This window comes from Lampetra fluviatilis, chromosome 7, assembly GCF_964198595.1.
Source record: "Lampetra fluviatilis chromosome 7, kcLamFluv1.1, whole genome shotgun sequence".
Lineage (NCBI taxonomy): Eukaryota > Metazoa > Chordata > Hyperoartia > Petromyzontiformes > Petromyzontidae > Lampetra > Lampetra fluviatilis.
Genome location: NC_136281.1, coordinates 6,040,666 through 6,062,562, shown reverse-complemented (window position 1 = coordinate 6,062,562; position 21,897 = coordinate 6,040,666). Strand labels below are relative to the sequence as shown.

General features: G+C 40.8%; 1 protein-coding gene across 1 annotated transcript; it reads left to right on the top strand.

The window, feature by feature from the left end:
- The first annotated feature begins 3,324 nt into the window (after positions 1-3,324).
- LOC144933255 (mitotic checkpoint serine/threonine-protein kinase BUB1-like) lies at positions 3,325-21,031 on the top strand. The gene is made up of 25 exons (XM_078857934.1): positions 3,325-3,637; positions 5,132-5,191; positions 5,469-5,613; positions 6,507-6,703; positions 7,032-7,201; positions 7,481-7,671; positions 7,795-7,898; positions 8,133-8,377; positions 8,483-8,754; positions 9,859-10,052; positions 10,228-10,277; positions 11,417-11,587; positions 11,764-11,871; positions 11,972-12,038; positions 12,379-12,469; positions 13,317-13,500; positions 14,557-14,644; positions 14,898-15,268; positions 15,389-15,535; positions 15,632-15,741; positions 15,853-16,014; positions 18,557-18,714; positions 18,934-19,111; positions 19,203-19,309; positions 19,641-21,031. Exons 1-25 carry the CDS (start codon positions 3,483-3,485, stop codon positions 19,840-19,842), a joined length of 3,927 nt encoding a protein of 1,308 aa, XP_078714060.1. The 5' UTR covers positions 3,325-3,482; the 3' UTR covers positions 19,843-21,031.
- The last annotated feature ends 866 nt before the right edge of the window (positions 21,032-21,897 follow it).

Genomic DNA, 21,897 nt, shown 5'->3' with positions numbered 1-21,897 from the left:
GTCGGCCGCGACCAGCGAACAGAGGCGCTCGAAGGTGGCACGGCGCATGCGGAATTCTCGCAGCCAGTCGACGTCGGCGAAGCCCTCCTGCACCACGAATTCCCACCAATGTTGGCTCTGGGGCGCCATCCAGAAGCGTCGGTGGGGCCTTAGCAGGGCCCGGGCCCGTGCGAACAGCGAGCGGCACATGCGGTGGTGGTGAAGGTGCAGCAGCAGCCGGCGTCGTCGCCTGCGTAGCCGGAGGAGATGGAGCAGCTGGTGGCAGCTGAGAAGCAGAGCGAGGAGGAGCTGGGTGTCGTGGCTGGATGTGTGGAGTGTGGTGATGGTGGTGGTGTCACTAGCATCGTCGTCGTCGTCGTCTTCACCACCACCACCGACTTCGCCGTTGACAGTGCTCATCATGTTGGTGGTTGTCATTGGTGATGTTGGTGGGAATGTTGCTGGAGTTGATGTCGGAGCTGTGCATGTGTTTGTTGGTGATGTTGTTGTTGTTGATGTTGATATCCTTGGTGATGCTGCTGCTGCTGGCGATGTTGATGTTGGTACAGTTACCGCGGGATGGGGCGATTGTCGATCCGAGAAGAATCGATGTCCGATTCTACTACCGCCAAGTTGTGGAATCGATTCCTTTTTTTCGGCACGAGATGCGGTCGATTCCAAATCAGTTCAAGGAGGGTTTCGATTGACCATACTTCACCACGCCGGTCAAAGCGAATTGGCTTCGATTGACCATACTTCACCACGCCGGTCAAAGCGAATTGGCTTCGATTGACCATACTTCACCACATCGGCCAAAGCGTAATTGTTTTCGATTGCCCATACTTCACGCCGGTCAAAGAAAATTGGCCTCGATTGACCATACTTCACCACGCCGGTCAAAGCAAATTGGCATCGATTGACCATACTTCACCACGTCGGCCAAAGCGAATTGATTTCGATTGAACATACTTCACCACGTCGGCCAAAGCGAATTGATTTCGATTGAACATACTTCACCACGCTGGTCAAAGCGAATTGGCTTCGATTGACCATACTTCACCACGCCGGCCAAAGCGAATTGAACACATCACACAGCTAATGCATAAATGCTTTCAACCTATGATTTAAAAAAAAACGTTCAATTATATTGGGAAGTGGTGTTCATTCCAGAGATCCTATGCGAGACCCCATATGATTACGAAATATTACTTAGATTATTTTGCTGCTAGAAATCTCCACACACGATAAGGCACTTCGCTAAGCTATCATTTGTGGCCAGATCGCTTCTGAAAAATAAGCCAATAGCTCAGTGGGATTTACCTGGTAAGATAAAAAAAAGTTTAGTTTTATTTGTTTTTATATTTTTCAGTTATTTGTTTACCTTTCTTATACTTTGCACTCATATCGTGTGTTGCATCGTTTGTTGTTGTGCCGTTTTGACCCCGTGCCTCTACTGGACATCTCTGAAAAAGACATTAATAGCGATAATAAAATAAGATAATAAATGAAAATAACTACATTTAGATAATAAAATAAAATAATAATAAATGAAAATAACTACATTTAGTTATTTTCATTTATTATTATTTTATTATTGAAGCTTTATTATTATTTTATTATTGAAGCTTTCGTGACTGCAATGATTCATACTTTTAGTTTTTTCGGTATATATTCCAAAGAACACAGGATGAGATGTTACTATCCTTTGTGCAAGCACTTCCAAGAGTTCATGAACAGTGAGCCTGGTGAAATTACCGAAAAAACCTAAGAGTATGATTCCTTGCAGTCACGAAAGCTTCAAATCTAGATTAATAGCGCTTTGGATTCATTCAGTACACGGACTCATCGACTTACGAACAAGTTAGGTTCCAGAGGTCTGTTCGTAAGTCTAACTTTACTCCTGTCGATTCAAAACAAGTTATACGGCATGTACACTAAACAGAGGGAATGGCTTTAAAAGTTGTATAATCTCCTGTAGATGCCACTGGTTCTTCATGTTTTGCAGATGTAGTTTGCTTATGTGGGGGGGTCTACTGACAATGTACGTACGCATATGAAACGGGGGGGGGGGGGGGTGAAGCCTCGATAATAAATTAATAAATTGTCTACATTGGCCTTCAACCTTCAAATGAGCCACAGTTCAGTGTCTTCAGTTGTCAGACAACTACTACTGCCGGGAGAAGTGGGACTGTGGGAGAGGTGTCACTTCGTGTGCCACCGTGCCCCTGACTGCAGCTATCACGCAGCTCGGCAAAATAAGTGGCCAAGGTACGCAAGTTAATTGTTTAATGCAACCGGCGGTGGACTATCTGTTTGCTTAAACACGTTAATATTATTCATCCTTGATCGTTTCTGCGTGGATTAAATATTGGCCGTTCTATAGGATTCGGGGGTAGGGGGGTCAAGGGGCCGTCCATAAATGACGTCACGCGACGTTACAAAAATTCAGACCCCCCCACCTCAAATATGACGTCACAAAGCTCTGCCCCCCCCCCAAAATAAAACATGCTTCAAATCGCTTTAAACTATTGTCATTGTAGTGCGTATTTAATGTGGCGCTACACTCTGATGTTGTAGGAGAAAACATTTATTAAAAAGTCTTTTTAATTAAGTAGAACGTGTTGTCTATATTTATTTAAAGTTGCGCATTTTGATGTGACGTCACATTTCTCAACCCTCCCATAGGTGCGTGACGTCATTTATGCACGGCCCCCAAGCGTACGTACGCAGGTGGGGGGGGGGTGTAAAAAGTCCGCGTGCGTATAGGGAGGGGGGATGGGTCAAGTTTTGACAGATTTTTTGCGTACCTACTAAATGGATGGCCCCAAACTGGACGCACGGACCAGGTTTGTACGTTTCGATTTAAAGCTTTCGTGACTGCAGGGATTCATCTTCTTGGTTCTTTCGGTAAAGTCACGTAGAAGGGAAATAATAAAATAATAAAAATAAAACATTGTATTTTATTATGTTTCACGTAGAAGGGAAATAATAAAATAAAAAAAAATAAAACATTCTATTTTATTATGTTTTATTTTTATTCTTTTATTATTTCCCTTCTACGTGACTTTACCGAAAGAACCAAGAAGAGGTTTGCACGTATCTCTGAAAGTTCGTAAGTCGAGTCTTCGTAAGTCGAAGAGTCCCGGACAAATAAAAATCCTGATGACTAGAGGTAAAAACCCTCCCATCTGGCAAGCCCCATCCCTCCCCACCCCAGCTACGCACGCCCCTCCCTGTGGGAGGGGCCACACTGCCGAGCTCCTCCCACCCACCCAACGGTCGCGACCCCGGCGGACCAATCAGAAAGAGGCTCCACCTACTCCTGACCAATCAGCGGGCGGCGATTGGCGTTCGAATCTTAGCCCGGGCATCGGTTGTTGACGCTACCCAGCGGTGTTCGTCTCCGGTCAGCTTCTTCACCGCTCGCCCATATAATATCCATCTCCTTTATTGTTATTTTTTTCGGCTGATTTCGTCGGCGGGGATTGCGAGTTGCGAGCGCCATGGCGAGTGAGCTCGAGGAGGACGGCAACGGCTGGGAGCTGAGCAAGGAGAACGTGCGGCTCCTGCCCGGGGGTAGATCTGCGGCGGCCATCAACGAAGCGTTCCAAAAGCAGGAGGCGACGGACTGCGCGGAGCAGCTGCGGCGGCAGAAAATGTGAGTGGCTTTTACGTCGGCTCGACGGTGTTTGACGTCAAGTTGCGAAGGTGGTGGCGCAGTTTTTTTTTCAGAAGCGACCTGGCCACAAATGATGCCCCCCCCCCCAAAAGTGTGGACATTTATAGCAGGCAAACACGAAGGGCGTGATGTTGATTTTTGAATGTGGAGGGACCCCTCCCCCCGAGGACCCTGAGAAAAATACACATGACCACGTGGACAAATAATATACAAACTCCAAATATACAGGGGCCAGGGTCTGGATCAAACCCACAACCTCCTCCTGTGCACCAGGCGAGGTAGTTAACATCTCGCCCCAGCCGTGTGGCTGCATTGGAACCACGGGCCAAATTGGCGGCAGACGATTGCCCACCACAAAGAGTGGTCGGACAATGGATTCCACGGGAATTCGTGCTGATAATCACGCTTCACCACTTGTCAGGGCTGCCGAATTTTGTTGTAAATTGCACAAATCGTTGGTCAGAAGAGTCCATAAACGCCAAGTTTGTCAGTATACTGTTTTAATGTGCTTGGCGTAGTTTGTATCTTTTTAACCAAATCATCTGTAATGTGCCCCATCTCGAAAGATATAAAATGGGTTGAATATAGATTATGATGGAATTGGCGACCATAACAGATGTGGTGGCCAGCAGAGGGCAGTGGTGCAAAATAAATCGACATTTAATCCGCCACCTTCAACGCCCACCGATCAGTGGTGAATTGGGGTCAAATATCCTCACGTTGGTTGTGGTGACATGGCCCATTGGTGGCACATTCGCCGCTTGGTGCATAGGTTCGCGATTAGAACTTCTGGTGTATTAACCATAAAATAGTGCAGTCTGCTTTTTAGTGGACGTTAAAGACCTCCCCGTAACGTTGCTCGAAGAGCACTATTCCGAAGTCATGGTACAAATAAAGAAAATACCCGGAAACTACTCCGTTTCGATTATACAATTTGGATTATACATTGCCCCTACTTCGAAAACTTGTCAGGGCCTTCCTCAAATCAACTCGGTAAGGCATTACTGGGTCAACAAGCGGAGTAATAATAAGAAACGTGTATTACATTGCGTGGGGAGGTTGTCATCCAGCAGTGGATTGGAAAAAAGGGGTCTACACGTAAAATGATACTTGGTAATGATGTTAATACAGAAGACTTAAGAAACAATTGTAAACATTTAGTGTTTCGGCAAATTTTGCATTTGAATTGTTTCTCGTCTTTACTGTAGAGTCAGCATGGGAGTCGAATTCATTTCGAGACTCGTTACATGCGTATTATTTACTCCGCCTGACAATTTTGCCTAGACTGTCACTCGAACCCAGACAGTATGCTACTTGCTCTCGGTTCTGTTATAAAATGTTTGCCTCAAAATTAAAACATTACTATTTTCAATAATTTCGCCTTCACTGAACGTTATCATGTGATTATTGGTTCAAAATTGTATGCATTATTAAACGTCGAAAACACTCTAATTAAGTTTGTATGTTTTCTAGAGCTTTTGAAACGGAAATACGGCTGTATTCTGGTGAAGATCCTTTGGACGTCTGGGACAGGTAGGTTTTGGTAACGTCTTTGGAATGAGAGTACAGTATATTTCTGTTTAAAATGTGTCAGCATGTGCTGTAATGTAGTATTTTTTTTTACGAAATAGTGTACTTTGCATTTTTTAATGTAATTATTTTTTTATGAAACCCTTATGGTTGCTGAGAGGTCACTAAGAACATTTTAACTTTCAGGAAATGTTTACACTGCTGCTGTTAAAGGCAGTTACAGTGAATGTCGATATGGATATGCATTCTGATTATTAATTATGGCATGTTGTGATCTCAGGTATGTGAACTGGACAGTGCAGATGTTTCCTCAGGAAGGCAAAGGCAGCTGTTTGTCTGAACTGCTCGAGCAAGTCATTGACCGGTTTAAAGATGAAGCCATTTATCACAACGATATGCGTTTTGTTGGACATTGCTTAAAATTTGTAAGTACATTTCGCTAATGGCAATATTGTTCTAATTTAAAGACCAACTTCTGTATTCGTTCATAAGTTATTTTACTGTAGCATATACAACAGGATGCCCAAAAAAAATCTGCATTGATATTGGGGGGCCAAATGACAAATTAGTCTTAAATCTATTTTTTTTTTATTGGGTTGTGTTGCAGATTATGGGAGGAAAAGAGCAGCAGCGTGATCCCGTTAATCTGCGAATACATTGCAAAAGGTTATGGGTAAAATTCACATGGAACAAATTTGCCATACGGTCTATTTTAAAGGATTTTAGTATTTTTGTGTTGATATTCCTTGAAATCCACGTCACCAAAATTCAAAATCATTTTCTTGTCAACAGATCACATCAACACAGCTAGTCTGTGACTAAAACAATGTTTTTTTACAAATCCAAATGTTTACATTATACCTCTAGCAGCAGCTCTGATTCTCCAGCTGTGCTTGGTCTGCAGCTTTCTCTTTGCATCCTTGTCTCCACAAATCCCCTTTGTTACAAAGAAGCACTCTTTTATGAAGCCTTACAGAGCCTTTCGTAAAATAGAAATGTAAGCTTGAATACTGTAGCAGAAATAACAGCCTTGAAGGGAAAGTTTGTTTTGTTGCACATGGCAAATACGTGTATCTGCGCAAGGCTCGAATAGTGGATTTTTTAAAGGGGTGGTGAATAGCCCCACTGCGCTTAAGAAAAGTCAGCATTGTGTACTTATAAATTTCGAATAATGGTATTCTGATGATTCCAAGTTTTCTAATTATTAATTTATTATGTATTGCTTCTGTGCTCTGTTGCATGTGACAATACTGTACTCTAAATATGTTTCAGTTAACATTAATACTGTATAAAATGAAGTGGTGTTTTGTTTTCTCAGGCCTCTTCTCTTCTGGAACCCATTGATCTGTACAACTACATGTATTCTGTTGGCATTGGAAAAAACCTTGCCAGATTTTACATTTCGTGGGCTACCGAGTATGAAATGCAAGAAAACTACAAGCAAGCATCTGATGTTATCACGAATGGAATCCAGCAAAATGCTCAGCCGCTCGACAAGTTGCATTGTTATCAAAGGTTAACTGAATTATATTTCTTATTTTTAAAGTGTTCATAACATGGTAAAAATTTGGTTCCACTTGACACAGCCACATATAGATGAAATTGGAAATTATTTGTTTACTGTCGATACAGTTACAGATGAGGGTTTGAATTTACCTTAAATGGCTACGTATATACTGTTTTGTGTTTGAAGTATATATTAATATTTTAAAACGCAAAGAGTGAAATGTAATGACCCTCGGTGTTTTTTTTATGAATGGCAATACAGAAGTATTCCAATTCTTAAATTATCAGTTCTATTTAATTCTATAAATTGCACTGAAATTATATTGAATGTTTTCAGGCAATTGGACTCATGTCTTGCACGGAGGATTATCACTCAGATGTCTGAAGCCCAAGATGAGCCAGAAGAAACGACCAGCCAGGAAGAGCAGCGCATGGCATTTGCAGCCCTAAAGGTCGTTGGGAAGAAGGCACAGGCGCCTGTCATACGTGTTGGCAGCACAGTCAGTGGTAGGTGGCGTCGAATGTACTTGATATTCAATGGGGGTCGCTAAATACTATCTGTGTAGGTATTAAGGTGATAAGTGCCTGTTATTGTGCCATTGGTTGTTAGTAAAAAGTTAATTTTGACTTATTGCGCATCTTGGCTTGGAAATAATGTAAATACAAATATTAATATTGTGATTTTGATGTAAGAGTAGATGGGATTTGCAAAACATGCCAAATACTAAACCATCAAAGTTACATCTTGAATACTGTACTTTAAATTGTGCCATTATTGTCCATCAGGTCCACCAGGCATAATAAACATGCAACCAAAGTCTGGTCATCAGCAACAGTGCAGACAGACGTTTATACCTCTGGATGAGAAAAAGCTTGTCATGCCACCAGAAATCCTTGATGAGCAGCCATGGCTTGCCCCACCTCCCCGCACAGCCCAAGAGAATGACGTCAAGCCTAAGCCCTGGAACAAAATACGGGTAAAGATCCAGGAAAATAAATCGAATTTATCATAAAAGCACATCACTGTATCGTCCCTATGTAAAAGCTGCATGCATAGTAAGAACATTGATATGATTGTTTAATTTTCCTTTAATCACCAGTATAAGAAAAATCCTTCCGGTGGACTGCACAATGATGCTCCTTCAAGACCCAGCTTTGTTACTTATGTGGATGAGCCTGGCGCAAACCCAGACCCATCAATACCGTACGTCAGATTACTTGTTTCATATTTATGTCCAGCTATACATTACTTTCCTGGTTCAACAAGTGTAACACGCATAACTTTTGTCAATATGGTAATTGTTACATGTTTGTCAAACTTGCAAAATGTAGTATAATAACTGCTAGAATGTTGATAACAAATTTGTCATTTAAGTTTGAACATTATAATCATGAGTTCACCAAGTAAATACATTTGTTATTGTGTTTTTCTGTAAAGGACTCCAAGAAAGCTCGACCCACTAACAAACAATGTGCTGAGTGCACGTAAGCCAGTTAAAAGTGAAGGTTTCCTTGAACGCATCCAGAACCATGATACAAATGATAAAACCAAGGTCATGTACTGCAAGGACAAGCTCGATGCTGGGCTGCAAGAATTCAGCATGGAGGAGCTGAGAGCAGAACGATACAAGCAGAAGATTTGCCGAAACCAGATGCTTCACCAAGATGAGAAAAAAGCCAAGGGTAAGTCCCCAATGAAGAAGAGACATACATGCATCTTCTGAAATGTTTTGCGAGCATTTGAATTACAATTGTTTATGCTATTTCTCTTTGTACATGCACCTGTAGAGAAAATGGAGGACAGTTTGCAAATGGAAAGGTTACAATTGCATAATGAGAGAGAGAAGTGTGGGATGTTGCTCGAGGAAGTCGTCAAGACACTGAATGAAATGAAGAGCATGCAGGTTTGGCCTCCAGCTGCCGGCCTACCTGTTTACTCACAGGGAATATGCACGCAGGATGAGGTGCTGTGTCAACAGGAACCTCCACTGCCACTTAGAAAGAACATTCAAGAAATGCCAAGGAAACAGAATCCTGTTGTGGTTCCATCGTTGCAAGAGGTATTTGACCAAATTGTATTTGTGGAATTTCATTGTTTTAATTTTGGGAGGCTGCAAACTATTAAAATTGTGTTTTACAGTTTCAGCTAACATGTGGAGTTGGATTAGTCTGTAAATGAAATGTCCAGGCAATATGTGACAATTTACCACTGCTCGACGCTCACCTGACAATTTCTGATGGAAAGTTACATGCTTGTGCTCATCTAGTGGAGAAATTTCGATTTAAAGCTTTCGTGACTGCAGGGATTCATCTTCTTGGTTCTTTTGGTAAAGTCACGTAGAAAGGAAATAATAAAATAATAAAAATAAAACATAATAAAATACAATTCTCACGACTTTTCGGCTACAACGCAAGCAGCCGTCCTCAGGTGAAGAACAGGTCTGTCGGAAAGACAGCGTCTGAATGAACACCACCAAGCTTGGCAGCATATATTTAAGCTGGGTTAGAGGAGGAAGGGCGCCTTCCTCTGTTGATATGCAAATTCCTTCGTCAAGGCCCTTCCTCTTCCAACCCAGCTTAAATATACGCTGCCAAGCTTGGTGGTGTTCATTCAGACGCTGTCTTTCCAACAGACCTGTTCTTCACCTGAGGACAGCTGCTTGCGTTGTAGCCGAAACGTCGTGAGAATTGTATTTTATTATGTTTTATTATTATTTTATTATTTCCCTTCTACATGACTTTGCCGAAAGAACCAAGACGATAGTGGAGAAATGTGAAGCCACTGCTGGCCCATTCCAGTCGCTCATTTCATCTGCAAGTGTCGTCTGAGTGGAAATGTAACCTCCCCAGTCTGGAGCCCCAGGCTGACTTTCCAAGAGTGTTTTAGAATTATGCGTGATATAGGGTGGTGTTATGATGTGGAGTTTAGATTTTGGACACGGTGGATATAAAATGTTGAGGGATTTCTTAATGTACTCTTAAATTGTCTATTTTACATGAGGAAAAGGTGAGGTAGTTTATTGAGAATGAATTTGGCTATCTTTGAAGGAAATACTTTTAAACTTGTAAATGCATTCAGAAGTTCAAATTTGCTTTGGCATAAGTTGCGATTGCTTTGTGCATTTTCTGATGTTTGACTTTTTTGTGCGCATGTATGCTTACAGAACCAACAGCCTACTGCTCCACGCAATGTGCTGTCTGACAAGTCCACAATCAAAGTTCAAAGCTTAAACTTGAACCAATTGAGGGAACCGGAGCATTCCCCTCTGCACAAGAGATCGTGTCCCGCTTCTCTACAGTCTATCAAGCCATTCCAAGATCAATCCACAGTTGTTCAGGCACTCGACCTGGAAAATGGGTAAAATTCCATATAGGCGTGTTATTTAAAATTATACAGAGATATTTTATGTCCTCAAGTGTTGGGTGAAATGTTATGTAGTATATATGAAGTGGTGTCTGATAACTATACCTGGAAAGTATAATTTGTCATTTAATTAATGTGATATTTATAACATGTATTTGTGTTGTTACAGAAATGAGATGCATAAGTCGAATGAAAACAGCTTTCCATCAGAAGACAATGGTAAGTGTTTAATTTTACATTTATATTTGTGAATATCTACATGTAAATTGACTTCCCTCAGCACGTTTTAAAAGATGGACATTTATTTTTTGATTTAAAGCGTTCGTGACTGCAGGGATTCATATTCTTGGTTCTTTTGGTAAAGTCGCGTATTGTTTCCCTTCTACGTCACTTTACCGAAAGAACCAAGAATATGGACATTTATGTTGAGCACATTTTAGTTGAGTAGTTTTAAGTAAATTGTATTTAAACAGGTGAGAACTCGACCATGATATTCTCATTTGCAACAGTTTCCTGGGGCATTAGTCTGCCAGTAGGGGGGCACCGATTGCTAAGTAATAATCCCAATTGAGTAATTTTCGGATTTAAAAAATGTGAATTCTTGACACTGCAACACAATGGCCTATTCTTACAATTGATGTCCACGGGATCTTTAACGTCCACTTTGAAGCAAACAGCACATTTTTGGATTATTACAGTAAAAGGGCATCCACTGGATTCCAACTGTTAACCTCTACAACAAGCGACGAATGTGCTACCGCTAGGCCATGTCACCACCAGTAGATGTAGAGAATATGGCTGTTATTTGCAGGATGATTTCAAGCACATACACGGCACATAACAGAAATTCAGATTTATTCTCCCAGCCTGATATCACTTAATTTCAGCACATTCACTGTCCATCGTTTGTCCAATACTATGTTTGTGTATTACGAAATGTATGAGCTTAGGCGTCCGATGATATTCCATACACAATTGACTGGTGCTAGAACCACTGGATCTCTGGGTGGCCATAGAGCTTGTGTTGGTAGTCACAAAACTGGGCTGGTATTGGTAGGTACTGGTGGCTGCGATCGGGTGTGGTGGTGTACTTTTGAAATCCATGCTTGGGTGGTAAGTTTAGTGAATTGTGTAAATATCGTATGCATGATACTCATTTGCAGGGGCAGTGATATGCCTACAGGTTCCAGTACAACGAGGCTGCTGGATTTTTGCATGTTAATATCACATTGTTTTCGTGAGGGTCCTCTAGCTTACTCATGCACAAAAGTGTTGCTCAAGTATGTTAAATCTGACCATTCCACGGTGAATACAATTATACGAACAGTTTGGTATATATTTGTGCTGAATCCATTTAGAATCTTTGGCCAAGAAAGCAAACCCAAACAGCAGTGTACTCCAAAGGAGCCAGGAGGCAAACACATCGGCTGTGACACCCAAGCAACTGAGTGCCGGGCCTTCGTCCAACCTCACTTCCCCATCACCCTACAGACAGCAGGACCCCACGTTCAATACTAAAGAAGCAATGGGTATGTGCACTGATATCCTCACATATTTCAGTCATGATTAATCTATACAAAAAGATGACTACATAAACTATTTAACATTTTGTAATGCTTTTTGACAATAAAGAATATCAACATTCACTTAATAAAATTTTGGAAAAAGGATAATTGTGGTAATTTTATTTTTGTTATGTCATTAGGGTTTATCATGTCCATATTCAGTGGAGCACCTGTGGCCAATGATGAGGATGATGTCTTTGGCAACCAAGATATCCGGATGTTTGAAGCACTTTGCAGCAAGCAGGCTGGTGGGTTCAACATTAATTGGTCATGCTGATTGCACGATAGTTTTTATTTGGTATCTTGGTAATTTTATGGGTATTAATATTTTCACTTTTCATTTTCCAGATGAGCCACCGAATGCATATGCAAAAAATGCATTTACAATCTTTGAAGAAAGTTTAATCACGAACAGGTATAGTATGATTTGTAATATTTTATATCAAACTCATGGGAAGGCCAATGAGATTCAAAGATAATACATAACTTGAGTATACTCATCCCCCAGAAATTTGAATTATATTTGTGCAATTAAACAAATTCTAACAGTATTTTGCACAATGTTTCACAGTAGTTTCGTGAGTCAAGAGTAACATTAGCAAAATAGCAGTAGTTTTTAACATTTATTGTGTTAGGTTTGTCCTTGCCTTGCACCTCCGATTAACACTGCTGGCTACGTACGGCGTGAAAGAAGTTGAACATGCAATAACATGCAATAATGGGCAGTCATATTAATGTAGTGTGCTTGTGTTCAGGTCCGACGTGAAGAAAAATCTGGATGAACCCAGCAGTCCTGAATATATGCATGTAGCTGCAGGCCATGAAAATAACCCCAGTCAAAAGAGTGTAAGTGTTTTAATTTAAGAAGGATATTGTTTTTCTACAAAAATAAATACTTTAGTTGCTTGTTTTTGTGTTTTAATGTTTAACTCCTTTCGCACTGTACGTAGCCAACTGCTAATTTGAGGTGTGGGTGTTTTGTATACAGTAGTTTATATTAAGAGTATTTAAATTCTGTATTGAACCAGGATAAAATATCCGATTTGTATAAATAAAATTTACTTAACAGAAATATATTGTTACATGTACCTAAATTCATAGCCGTCGACCCTTTATCAGTGCCTACCTCATATACTGTCCAATTCAGATCTTATTGGTCACCCCGTGCCCTTATAAATCTCAACGTTCATCCTACAAAGTCCCATCACAAGGGAGAAACACAAACAAATAGACCAAAAAAATTGCCCATATTTAAACGTCTGTATCTCGTATGGACCTCAACTCCATTTCCCTGTACAAGAATACGGGTAAACTGTATGGATTGACAGGTATGCAAATTGTTACTTTTATACTGATGCATGTCGATTCCCATTAGAGGAAGTTGTTATCTATGTATCATAATTGTAAATAAATAATACACTGGAAGGTAACACCAGTGGCTATTGTTTTTCCATAATACAGTATAGAGATTGACTGCGTTCTTTCATCCAGTATTATGATTTTATGTTGATGCAACAGCCAAGGGATTGCTATTTGAGTAGTTGATCAGGTGTTAGGTTTTTTAGTCAGAATAGATTATTGCTTTGGATGTGGTAATTTAAATATCTTTGACATGTAACAATACAAATTTTACATTGTGAATTTCAAAAATAATGTTCCCCCACAACACTTGTTGTCTCAAATGCCATAACAGGAGGACCTTGATGGGTTTGACCCGATGATGTGGAACCATACGACAGACGCCATGGCACCACCGAATCAGACGCTTGGATGGATCCCGGAAAACACACGGCAATTTGCTCAGCTGGCTCCACTGATGTCCACACCCTTCTCAGTGTGCCAGGACACACACGACGATGCAGATGAGAACTCAGAAAGTAATAAGAGCAATACAATTGTTCCAAATTTTTCATGACTGTAGATTTTAACATAGTTGCTGGCCATTTCAACTTTGCATTTTATTTATAGGCTTTATAGATGAATTATAAAAAAAAAACAATTTTGGTTACATGGTGTAGGTATGTAATTTTTACGTACTAACCTGCCACCATCTGACAGCCAATCAAATCAAGTTGCCTCGATATGACTAAAAATAAACAGTCACGTTGCCTAATCAATCAGGAGGGCTGATGGTTGGTGGTGTGTATTGCGTTGCGCTGGCGTTCGACCACTCGGAGCCCTGGCTGTTAGGGATGTCAACTTTTTTATTACTCCCTGAGCTGACACCATCCACCCCAGGTAGAGGGGAGTTACAGCCGTGGAGCAGGCTACCACAAAGAACATCAACCAAATAAGAATCAACACAAGATCACCCACACACATCTACTCACACCTACGGTCCCTACCGCTTTCCCGAGACACACACAGAAGCATTTGAGGGGGGGGGAGAAAAGGTGGGTTGTCCACCTCCCCTACGCAACTCTGCTTCAGAGTTCTGACGTTCCTCCAGGGGTTTTTCTCTCCCCTATGCAACTCTGCTTTGCAGAGTACCCCTCTTCTAGGGGTTTCCCCTATGCAACAGCTCATTGTTTGGTCCCTGTAAGAGGGGTCCGTCTATAAATAGCCTACGTTGCCCTAGAACTGGTTGGCGTGTTCTCTCCCAAAACCCGTTCCCACACCGGTCTGACCACGCTATCTCCAGCTCACGGGGTAGGCTTCACGCACTACGCCACAAACATTAATCAACTTTGCATGGTACATGCTACAAGTTATTTTGTCTGTGAATATCTACTTTGCACCAATTCCTTTAAGCTGCACAAAAAAATGTATAGCACTAAAAATGCTGAAGAATTCGCAAGACCAAAAATTATTTAAGTTTGGTTTGAGCATTTTAGCACCAGTGATGATAATGGACAGCTCAACTTGTCAAAACTCATTGCACATATAAAATAGCCAGTTATTTTGAGTATGCATATATGCTTCTGGTCTTGCAGATAAGTTGATGAAGCCGGATATGCAACGTCCTTACCAAGGCATCTCCTGCTTTATGAGAACTTACACTTCTCCGCAGAAACGGCTCAGGTTAGTCATCTCAAAACATAATTACGTTTTGTATTAGTTTATTTGTTTCATGTTGAGGACATAACTAAAATATTGAACCATTATTAAAATGTATCTGTATAATCTGATTCTAAAAGTATCACTGTTATCCCATTGTGTTAAACAAAATAACTTTGAATCGGAAACCAAATAGGTTTTTACCTTGATGAGAATTATTTAACATGAGATGTCAAGTGCAGCATGTTTAAAGTGTTTTTTTTTCTCACCTTTGCAGCCCAATTGGCGAGATCAGCAACGAGACTGCACGTTCTTCATCGTCGTCATCCTGTGCATCCATCACCTCTTTAAAGACGACACCCAACACAGACAGTATCGACCCACAAGCAAAGTCAGCAACACCAGTCCAGTCTGATACCGTTAAGATTTTGTTTGAAGGGGATACAAAACCAGAAGAGACGGTGGCCACACTGTCAAGCCAATCTTGCATGGACAAAAACGTGGTAATGCCCTCTTCTCTACCTAGTGCTCCGAGATTGAAACCAGAATCTCAAAGCAGTTTTCGACACTCAGTAGTTGATGAGAATGCAGAAAACAAAGCTATGCACTTGAAGGATAACCTGCTAAAGGAACCACAGCAAATTCAAAGTAAGTCCTAGTATTTTCATTATACAAACTCCAATGTTGCAGCTCATTGAAAAATGGTGTAACCAATGCCCCATATGCATATAGCGGTATAACTTGACATTTTATATTTTTGCCATACAGGTGGATGTATTGTGGAGAGGCCTTGGAACCCAGTGCTGATTGAATCTCTGCTCTCACAGCTGAAGACACCTTTAGAGTCTTTACCCAATTTCTTCTGCAGTAATGAATGCATTCCCAACATAAATCTGACATCTAAACTTCAGCTTGGTAAGTGTGTGTATATATTGTTTTAATGTCTAATTTGTAAAAAGCTGTTACAAATGTGCATATGATGTATAATTAATCATGCGTGATGTATTGCAGGGCCCACAATGTACCATGTACAATCCTTAGTCGGGGATGGTGCTTTCGCCAAAGTGTATTGTGCTGTTGCCTCCAAACCTGATGGATTCGATGAGAAAGTTGCATTGAAGGTACTGGAGTTTTCATTTGTTTTTTTGCAACATTTTCAATAACACATGCTAAAACTGTTTGCTGCTGAAGTAAGGAGAATAAACATTTTGTCTGGTTGTGTTTCTGTTCAGGTTCAGATGCCAGCTCACCCGTGGGAGTTTTACATGTGTACTCAGTTGAAGGCACGGTTAAGCCCTGTTAATTTGGACCTCTTCATTAATGTGAACTCGGAGCATATATACCAAAACGGCAGCATCCTGATTGGGGAGTTGCATACCTGCGGATCACTCCTGGTGGGTACACTCAAGGCTGGATTATGGACTGGGCCAGTGGGGCCAGTGCCCCAGGGCCTCTGACTGCCAGGGGGCCTCCAAGCCTCAGGTCTCGCGCGGTGCGTGGCCCAAGACTTCATAAGGAAGTTGAAGGCCAGGGCCCTCGGTGTGCACAGTGCAAGCTGACCACTAGGCCTCTGGGTGCTTATAGCGCGAGCTGACCACTAGGGTCCCCCAGACCCCTCTGTTTACAATGTGAGGGCCCTCAGACCTATTGGTGTTTAAAACGTGAGCTGACCACTAGGGCCCGCAGGCCCCTTGGTGCATACATCGAGCCCCTTGTTACATACAGAGCATGCTTAAAACGAGAGCCTCTTGGAGTACAGTGCTTCTGTACAACTGAGCCACTGGTTGGCACGCAACAATATGCTGTGCCATGATACAATATTCACCAACAAGTCAGTTCATTCTGCATAACAGGACAGTTTGAAGGGTGTAATATTATGGCAAGCCTTTTGTTATTTGACTTACTGTAACTAACTGTGCCTTTATTTTAGCTAGCTGCCAATTTTCCCTAGTAAGCTGCCCATATGATTCAGCTTGTTAGCAGAAATTAGTTGGTTAGCTGGCATTTTGCCAGCTAGCTGCCCTTACAACCAAATTAGCTGCACTAAAAAGCCAACTAGTGAGACCGAGGGCTCGTCGTTTGTTGAGAGCTTAGCCGTTGACAAATCAATTATTAAAAATACACTGAGGTTTTGTGAAACATAAACATAAAAAAATGGCAAAAGCTATATTATTTTCATACACTAACGCATATATGAGACCCAATCCATACTTAAAGATTAAGGAAAACTCCATTAATTTTTTCCATAGACCGATCCATGGAAGTAGATAATGCTAACATTGACATGCAAATTGTCGCACAGCTCTTAGGAGGTCTTTTTTCCCCCCCTCCCCATCGATGGGATGTGGCCTATGTGCATAGTCTCCACCAAGTAATTTCACTGACTTATCAGAAATCTTGGGTTCAGCCAATAAAAAAAAGTTTTCTTTTTTTATTTAAAGCAACGTAATTATCTGTGTCAGGCAGGTATATAAGACATTTCTTGATAGGAAAAGCGACAGACAGATGCCTGTTTCTTTCTTGATACACCACAGTAATATAGTCAGACTTTTAAAATCTTTTTTTAAACAACAGCCTTTTTAAAGGCTTTTTCAACAATTCCTCCTAAGGGCTATTTTCTAACTGCCTTTTTAAAGGATTAGGGTTATTTTATATGCTTTTCTATGTTTTTCCTTGATCTACTCAAAGCTGCCTTTAGGTACAAGTCGACTATAAAATACTACCACTTGATTGTATTTTCCAACAACAGTATTTTAAGGGTGTTGTCATTAACTAATAATTGAATTAATATATTTATAATAAATATTGAGATATGCTATAAATAAATTCATATAATTAGCATACTAGTTATGAAATATGGACCACAAAAGTTGGAGAGAAATGAGATACTCGAATTGAGGCTGCTGGACTATGTGCTAAATTGGACAACTTAGAGATGGTGTTCATGGCACATTTCTGGGACGTCATATTTGACCGGTTCCATGCTACAATCATGCACCTACAGAAAAGTGACATTGACATCTCTGTAGCAGAACAGCTTTTGTCTTCGTTGAGGGATTTTGTGGCGGGACAGCGAGACCAGTTTGAGGCTTTTGAAAGGGAAGCCTTAAACGTGACAAGTGTCTCAGTCATATAAGCATGATCTTCAGCAAAAGAGGAAACGCAAAACATTTGCAGATGAGAGCTCAGAGCCAGGTGTGACACTTGAGGGGAGGGAGAAGTTCAAAATAGAATCATTGTATGTGGTCATTGATAAGCTAGTGGCATGCCTTGAACATCGCTTGGACGCTTACAAACGTTTGACCAGTCTCTTTGGAGTTCTGTTTGTCAGATCAGGTGTCTAACAGTGATGTCCTAGTGGAAAAAGGTAAATGCACTCTTCGCTGCATAACCATCAGACCTGGACATGAACTTAGCTAATTAACTCATCCAATTCAAGTCCTTCATGTCTGATTCTGAGGGTGAGAAGTGCCCAACTAAATTGCTAGAGACGTTGCAGGCACTTAATCTGCAGTCAGTGTTCCCCAATGTTTTTGTGGCACTTCGGATTTTTATAACTTTGCCAGTGACAAACTACCAGGGTGAGCGGACATTTTTTATTTTAGGCAGAATAAAAAATGAACTGCAGAGTAGCATGTGCTCATTGTCACTTATGTCAATAGTCAGACAGCTAGATTTTGATGATCTAGTGGATGATTTTGCAAGGAGGAAGGCAAAGACACCAATATAGGAAAGCAGGGGGGCCTCCAAAAGACATGTGGCCAGGGGCCTCGTGGGACCACATGATCCGGCCCTGGTTACACTGCAAAAATGCTATGACACGAAGGATAATGCGATCTAACCCAAAAACCTTTATTATGAAGGATAACGATATCTATTTTACATGTTCAAGTGACAAAAATAAAAATGTAATATTGCAATCTTAAATTTTTTCAGGATGTTGCAAATTGGTTGCATCAGCAAACTGCAAAGATTTCCCATCAAGCATTACTGCTCTACATGGCAACCACTATGTTATATGTGGTGGAGCAGCTACACATGGCAGGCATCATCCATACGGACATCAAGCCGGACAACTTTGTGCTAACTAACAGGTGTGTACTCTCTTCATTGTTGCATGAATCGATTTCATACACCAAATTGGCAGCTGCAGAGAACTGAGAAATATTAAAGCATAGTGCTGCAGTATGCTTGTCAAAACCTTTTGTCATAAATACATTTCAAATCATTCCATGGATATGCAACATCCTGATAATGTAGTAATCTTAAATTATATGCGTCATTTGTATATGTTGATGTATGCTCCATTACAGGAACAATAGGTGGTCATACAACATTGAAGACTGCCTCTCCTCCAGGCTGGTGCTGATTGACTTCGGCCAGAGCATTGACCTCAGTCTCTTTCCTTCTGGCACGGTCTTCAAAGGCTCCTCAGAGACCTCTGCTTTTCAGTGCATTGAGATGTTGACTGACCAACCATGGAAGTTCCAGGTAAACCACTCTTCAATCTGGTTTCAAATATGTGCTAAACGTTAATCTAGTTTCTCTATATTTTAAACTAATCATTTGTTTTGTCTTGTAGCCCGATTACTTTGGCATTGCCAGCACAATGCACTGCCTGATTTTTGGAAAGTACATGGAGGTCTACAAAGATGGAGATCTGTGGAAAATGAAAAGTACCTTAAAAAGGTGAGCTTGATAATGGTTCAAAGTTTTATGTGTACATATATTGCAATGTGATTAGTTTTTTTGAAGCCATTGAAAGTTGCTTTTATTTGCTTGGAAAATTTACACTTGCATGAATGCATACTGAATTCCTAAGCATTTTTGTGGAGTATATTTCTGACATGTCAATGTTAACGCCGAGGATCCATGTCTCTTGCTTGAAAGATCACGTTGAAAATATTTTAAATACTCTTAAAATATGCAATAGAATTACATTGCAAACCCTTAATACGTTATAAAATTGGAGTATAACATCTTTATCATGGGTGATGTCTTGCTGATGGGATTGTTCCAGGTGGCACTTTCCAGTGTGGAACCACTTCTTCTCCACGCTGTTGAATGCACGAGACTGCCACTCTACAAACATCTTGGTGGACCTGCGCGCGCACTTGCTGCAGTTCATGAAGAATGATGAACGTACCTTTCAGAGCTACCTGATGTCCGTCTGGCGGGACTTCTGTGCCTATCTGAATCAGAAAGTAGTGCACAAGAAATGAAGAATGTCTTTCCTCCTAAACATGTGCCTGCATTAAAGTGATATGCTCTCAATAAGAGTTATGTTATATCTGTGGACAAGCACCAATACGATAGTGTTCATTTTTGGAACATAGTGATCATTTGGAAGTAAACATAACAGGAGTAAATTTAATGAAAACGAATCCAATATCTGTCTACTGCTCGATGAAGGTAACTTTTCCCATACCTATTTTACTAAGCCCTGAATTCCAGGCGTGCTGTTTATTTACCTACATTTCAGTTGAATGTGGCATTGGTTTCACTTATGTGTGCAGTTAAGAAATGTTTTTTACATTGTATAAACAAGCTAGGTGTACGTTAAAATGTTTCCTGTTAACACTTTGGTTCTATTCTGATAAAGCCTAAATGTCATTTGCATAAAACCGAAGTATGTGTCCCATTGTTTTTGGTATATATTTTGAAATGTGGGAGTTTAACATAAGGCAGTGGTTATCGATATTTTAGTTAATTAGGCCCCCAAATCAAGACTACTGGTGATTAACGCACCCCCCCCCCACCCCAGGTTATTATGGCCACAATATAAAATCACGTCCTCTGCAGTGTTGGCAAGGCATTTGTTTGAAGTGTTTTCTTGAGCCTTTTCACCGCAATTTGGCACTAAAGTTTCCCGTGCGCATTCTAAATGTATTCTGCGCAGTTGCCATTCCACAGCCTGAAAAGGCTTTCATAGGTGTATAATCCTGACTTGAGGTGTTGCATGCAACCAACTACAGCTTGTCTAGATTCGCTTCCACGGCATACTTTTCAGTGTGCAGAGCTTTGATGCTGCAAACATACTTCTACAGTTGTAATTTAGAAGTGTTTTGATTTTACTCATATACTAAAAAAAAACATTCTGGCTGGATTCCTGGCTTGTGCGAGCTTTGGTGATGTTAGTGTGTACATCTTCATGATGTCACCTGCATCCCCACAGCGTTGAGCCAGATTCGTGCGTGCAGACGTCAACCCCCCCACTCTCCACCTCGGCCGTGTATCCCGCGCGGGTAGTGTGCGTATAGAAAATTGTAACATGTCCCCCAAATGATTACAGTCTGAAAATGTTATCCGTATAATACGGTTTTCAAGTTGGCTATGATTGTTTGACGCAATTTCAAGATTTTTTTAAGAGTTTGCTCAAATAAAACGTTACTATTGTTTTAAGTGTAAAAATGGTTTGACTTTAACGTGTATGTGTGGAACGTGCTGTGCTTGTGATAAATTAGCTCTTACAATATTTTTAAATCCTTTATATTAAGTTCACTTGCTTGCGTGCTTACGACCGTGCAAATCTTTTGGTCGTTTTTTAACCCACTTCCCGTGATCCAATCGAGCTGACATTTTGCACACAGACTCGTTGTGCGTGACAATTTATTTTCGTGAAAATTTTTTTCAAAAATTTTCCACTTTTTAGGAATTTTTTTTTCATATTTAATCTAAAATACCAATGTCATAAAAATGAAACTCTTACTCAAGAAAAACAAATTAATAATAAAATAAAACCGATGCCACGCATATAAAGGATTTATAGTGAAAAACTTTGTTTTTACAGGTAAATTTTTTTTCATTTAAAAAGTACTATTGGGAAGTACCCGGCTTTGCCCGGGCGAAAAATATATTTCAAAACTTCTCTTAAATTTTTTACATATACATACACAGACACTAAGCTATTGTTAAAGCCCGGTGGTCCGTTTGTCCATTCCTCCACCAACGAAATTATAAGAGGCTTGCAGAAGTCCAAAAAGTAATAGAAAGTTGGGGGTAAATAGTTTATTTAAAAGGTTTCTGAAAATTCTCGACCCCCCCCCTCAAATAGTAGATTTATCCCCCACATAGGTATATATACCTACACACCCTACATGCAACAAAGTTGTATCTACTGACTACAGTAGTAGCTACTGACTCGTCGTGTAGTGATTGTCAGCGTCACTACTGGATGGCACACACACACACACACGTGTGACGTCACTATACCGGGGAGCGTCACTGCCATACAGGCCTACACACATGACGTCATCCCGTTCGGAGGTGGGAATGAC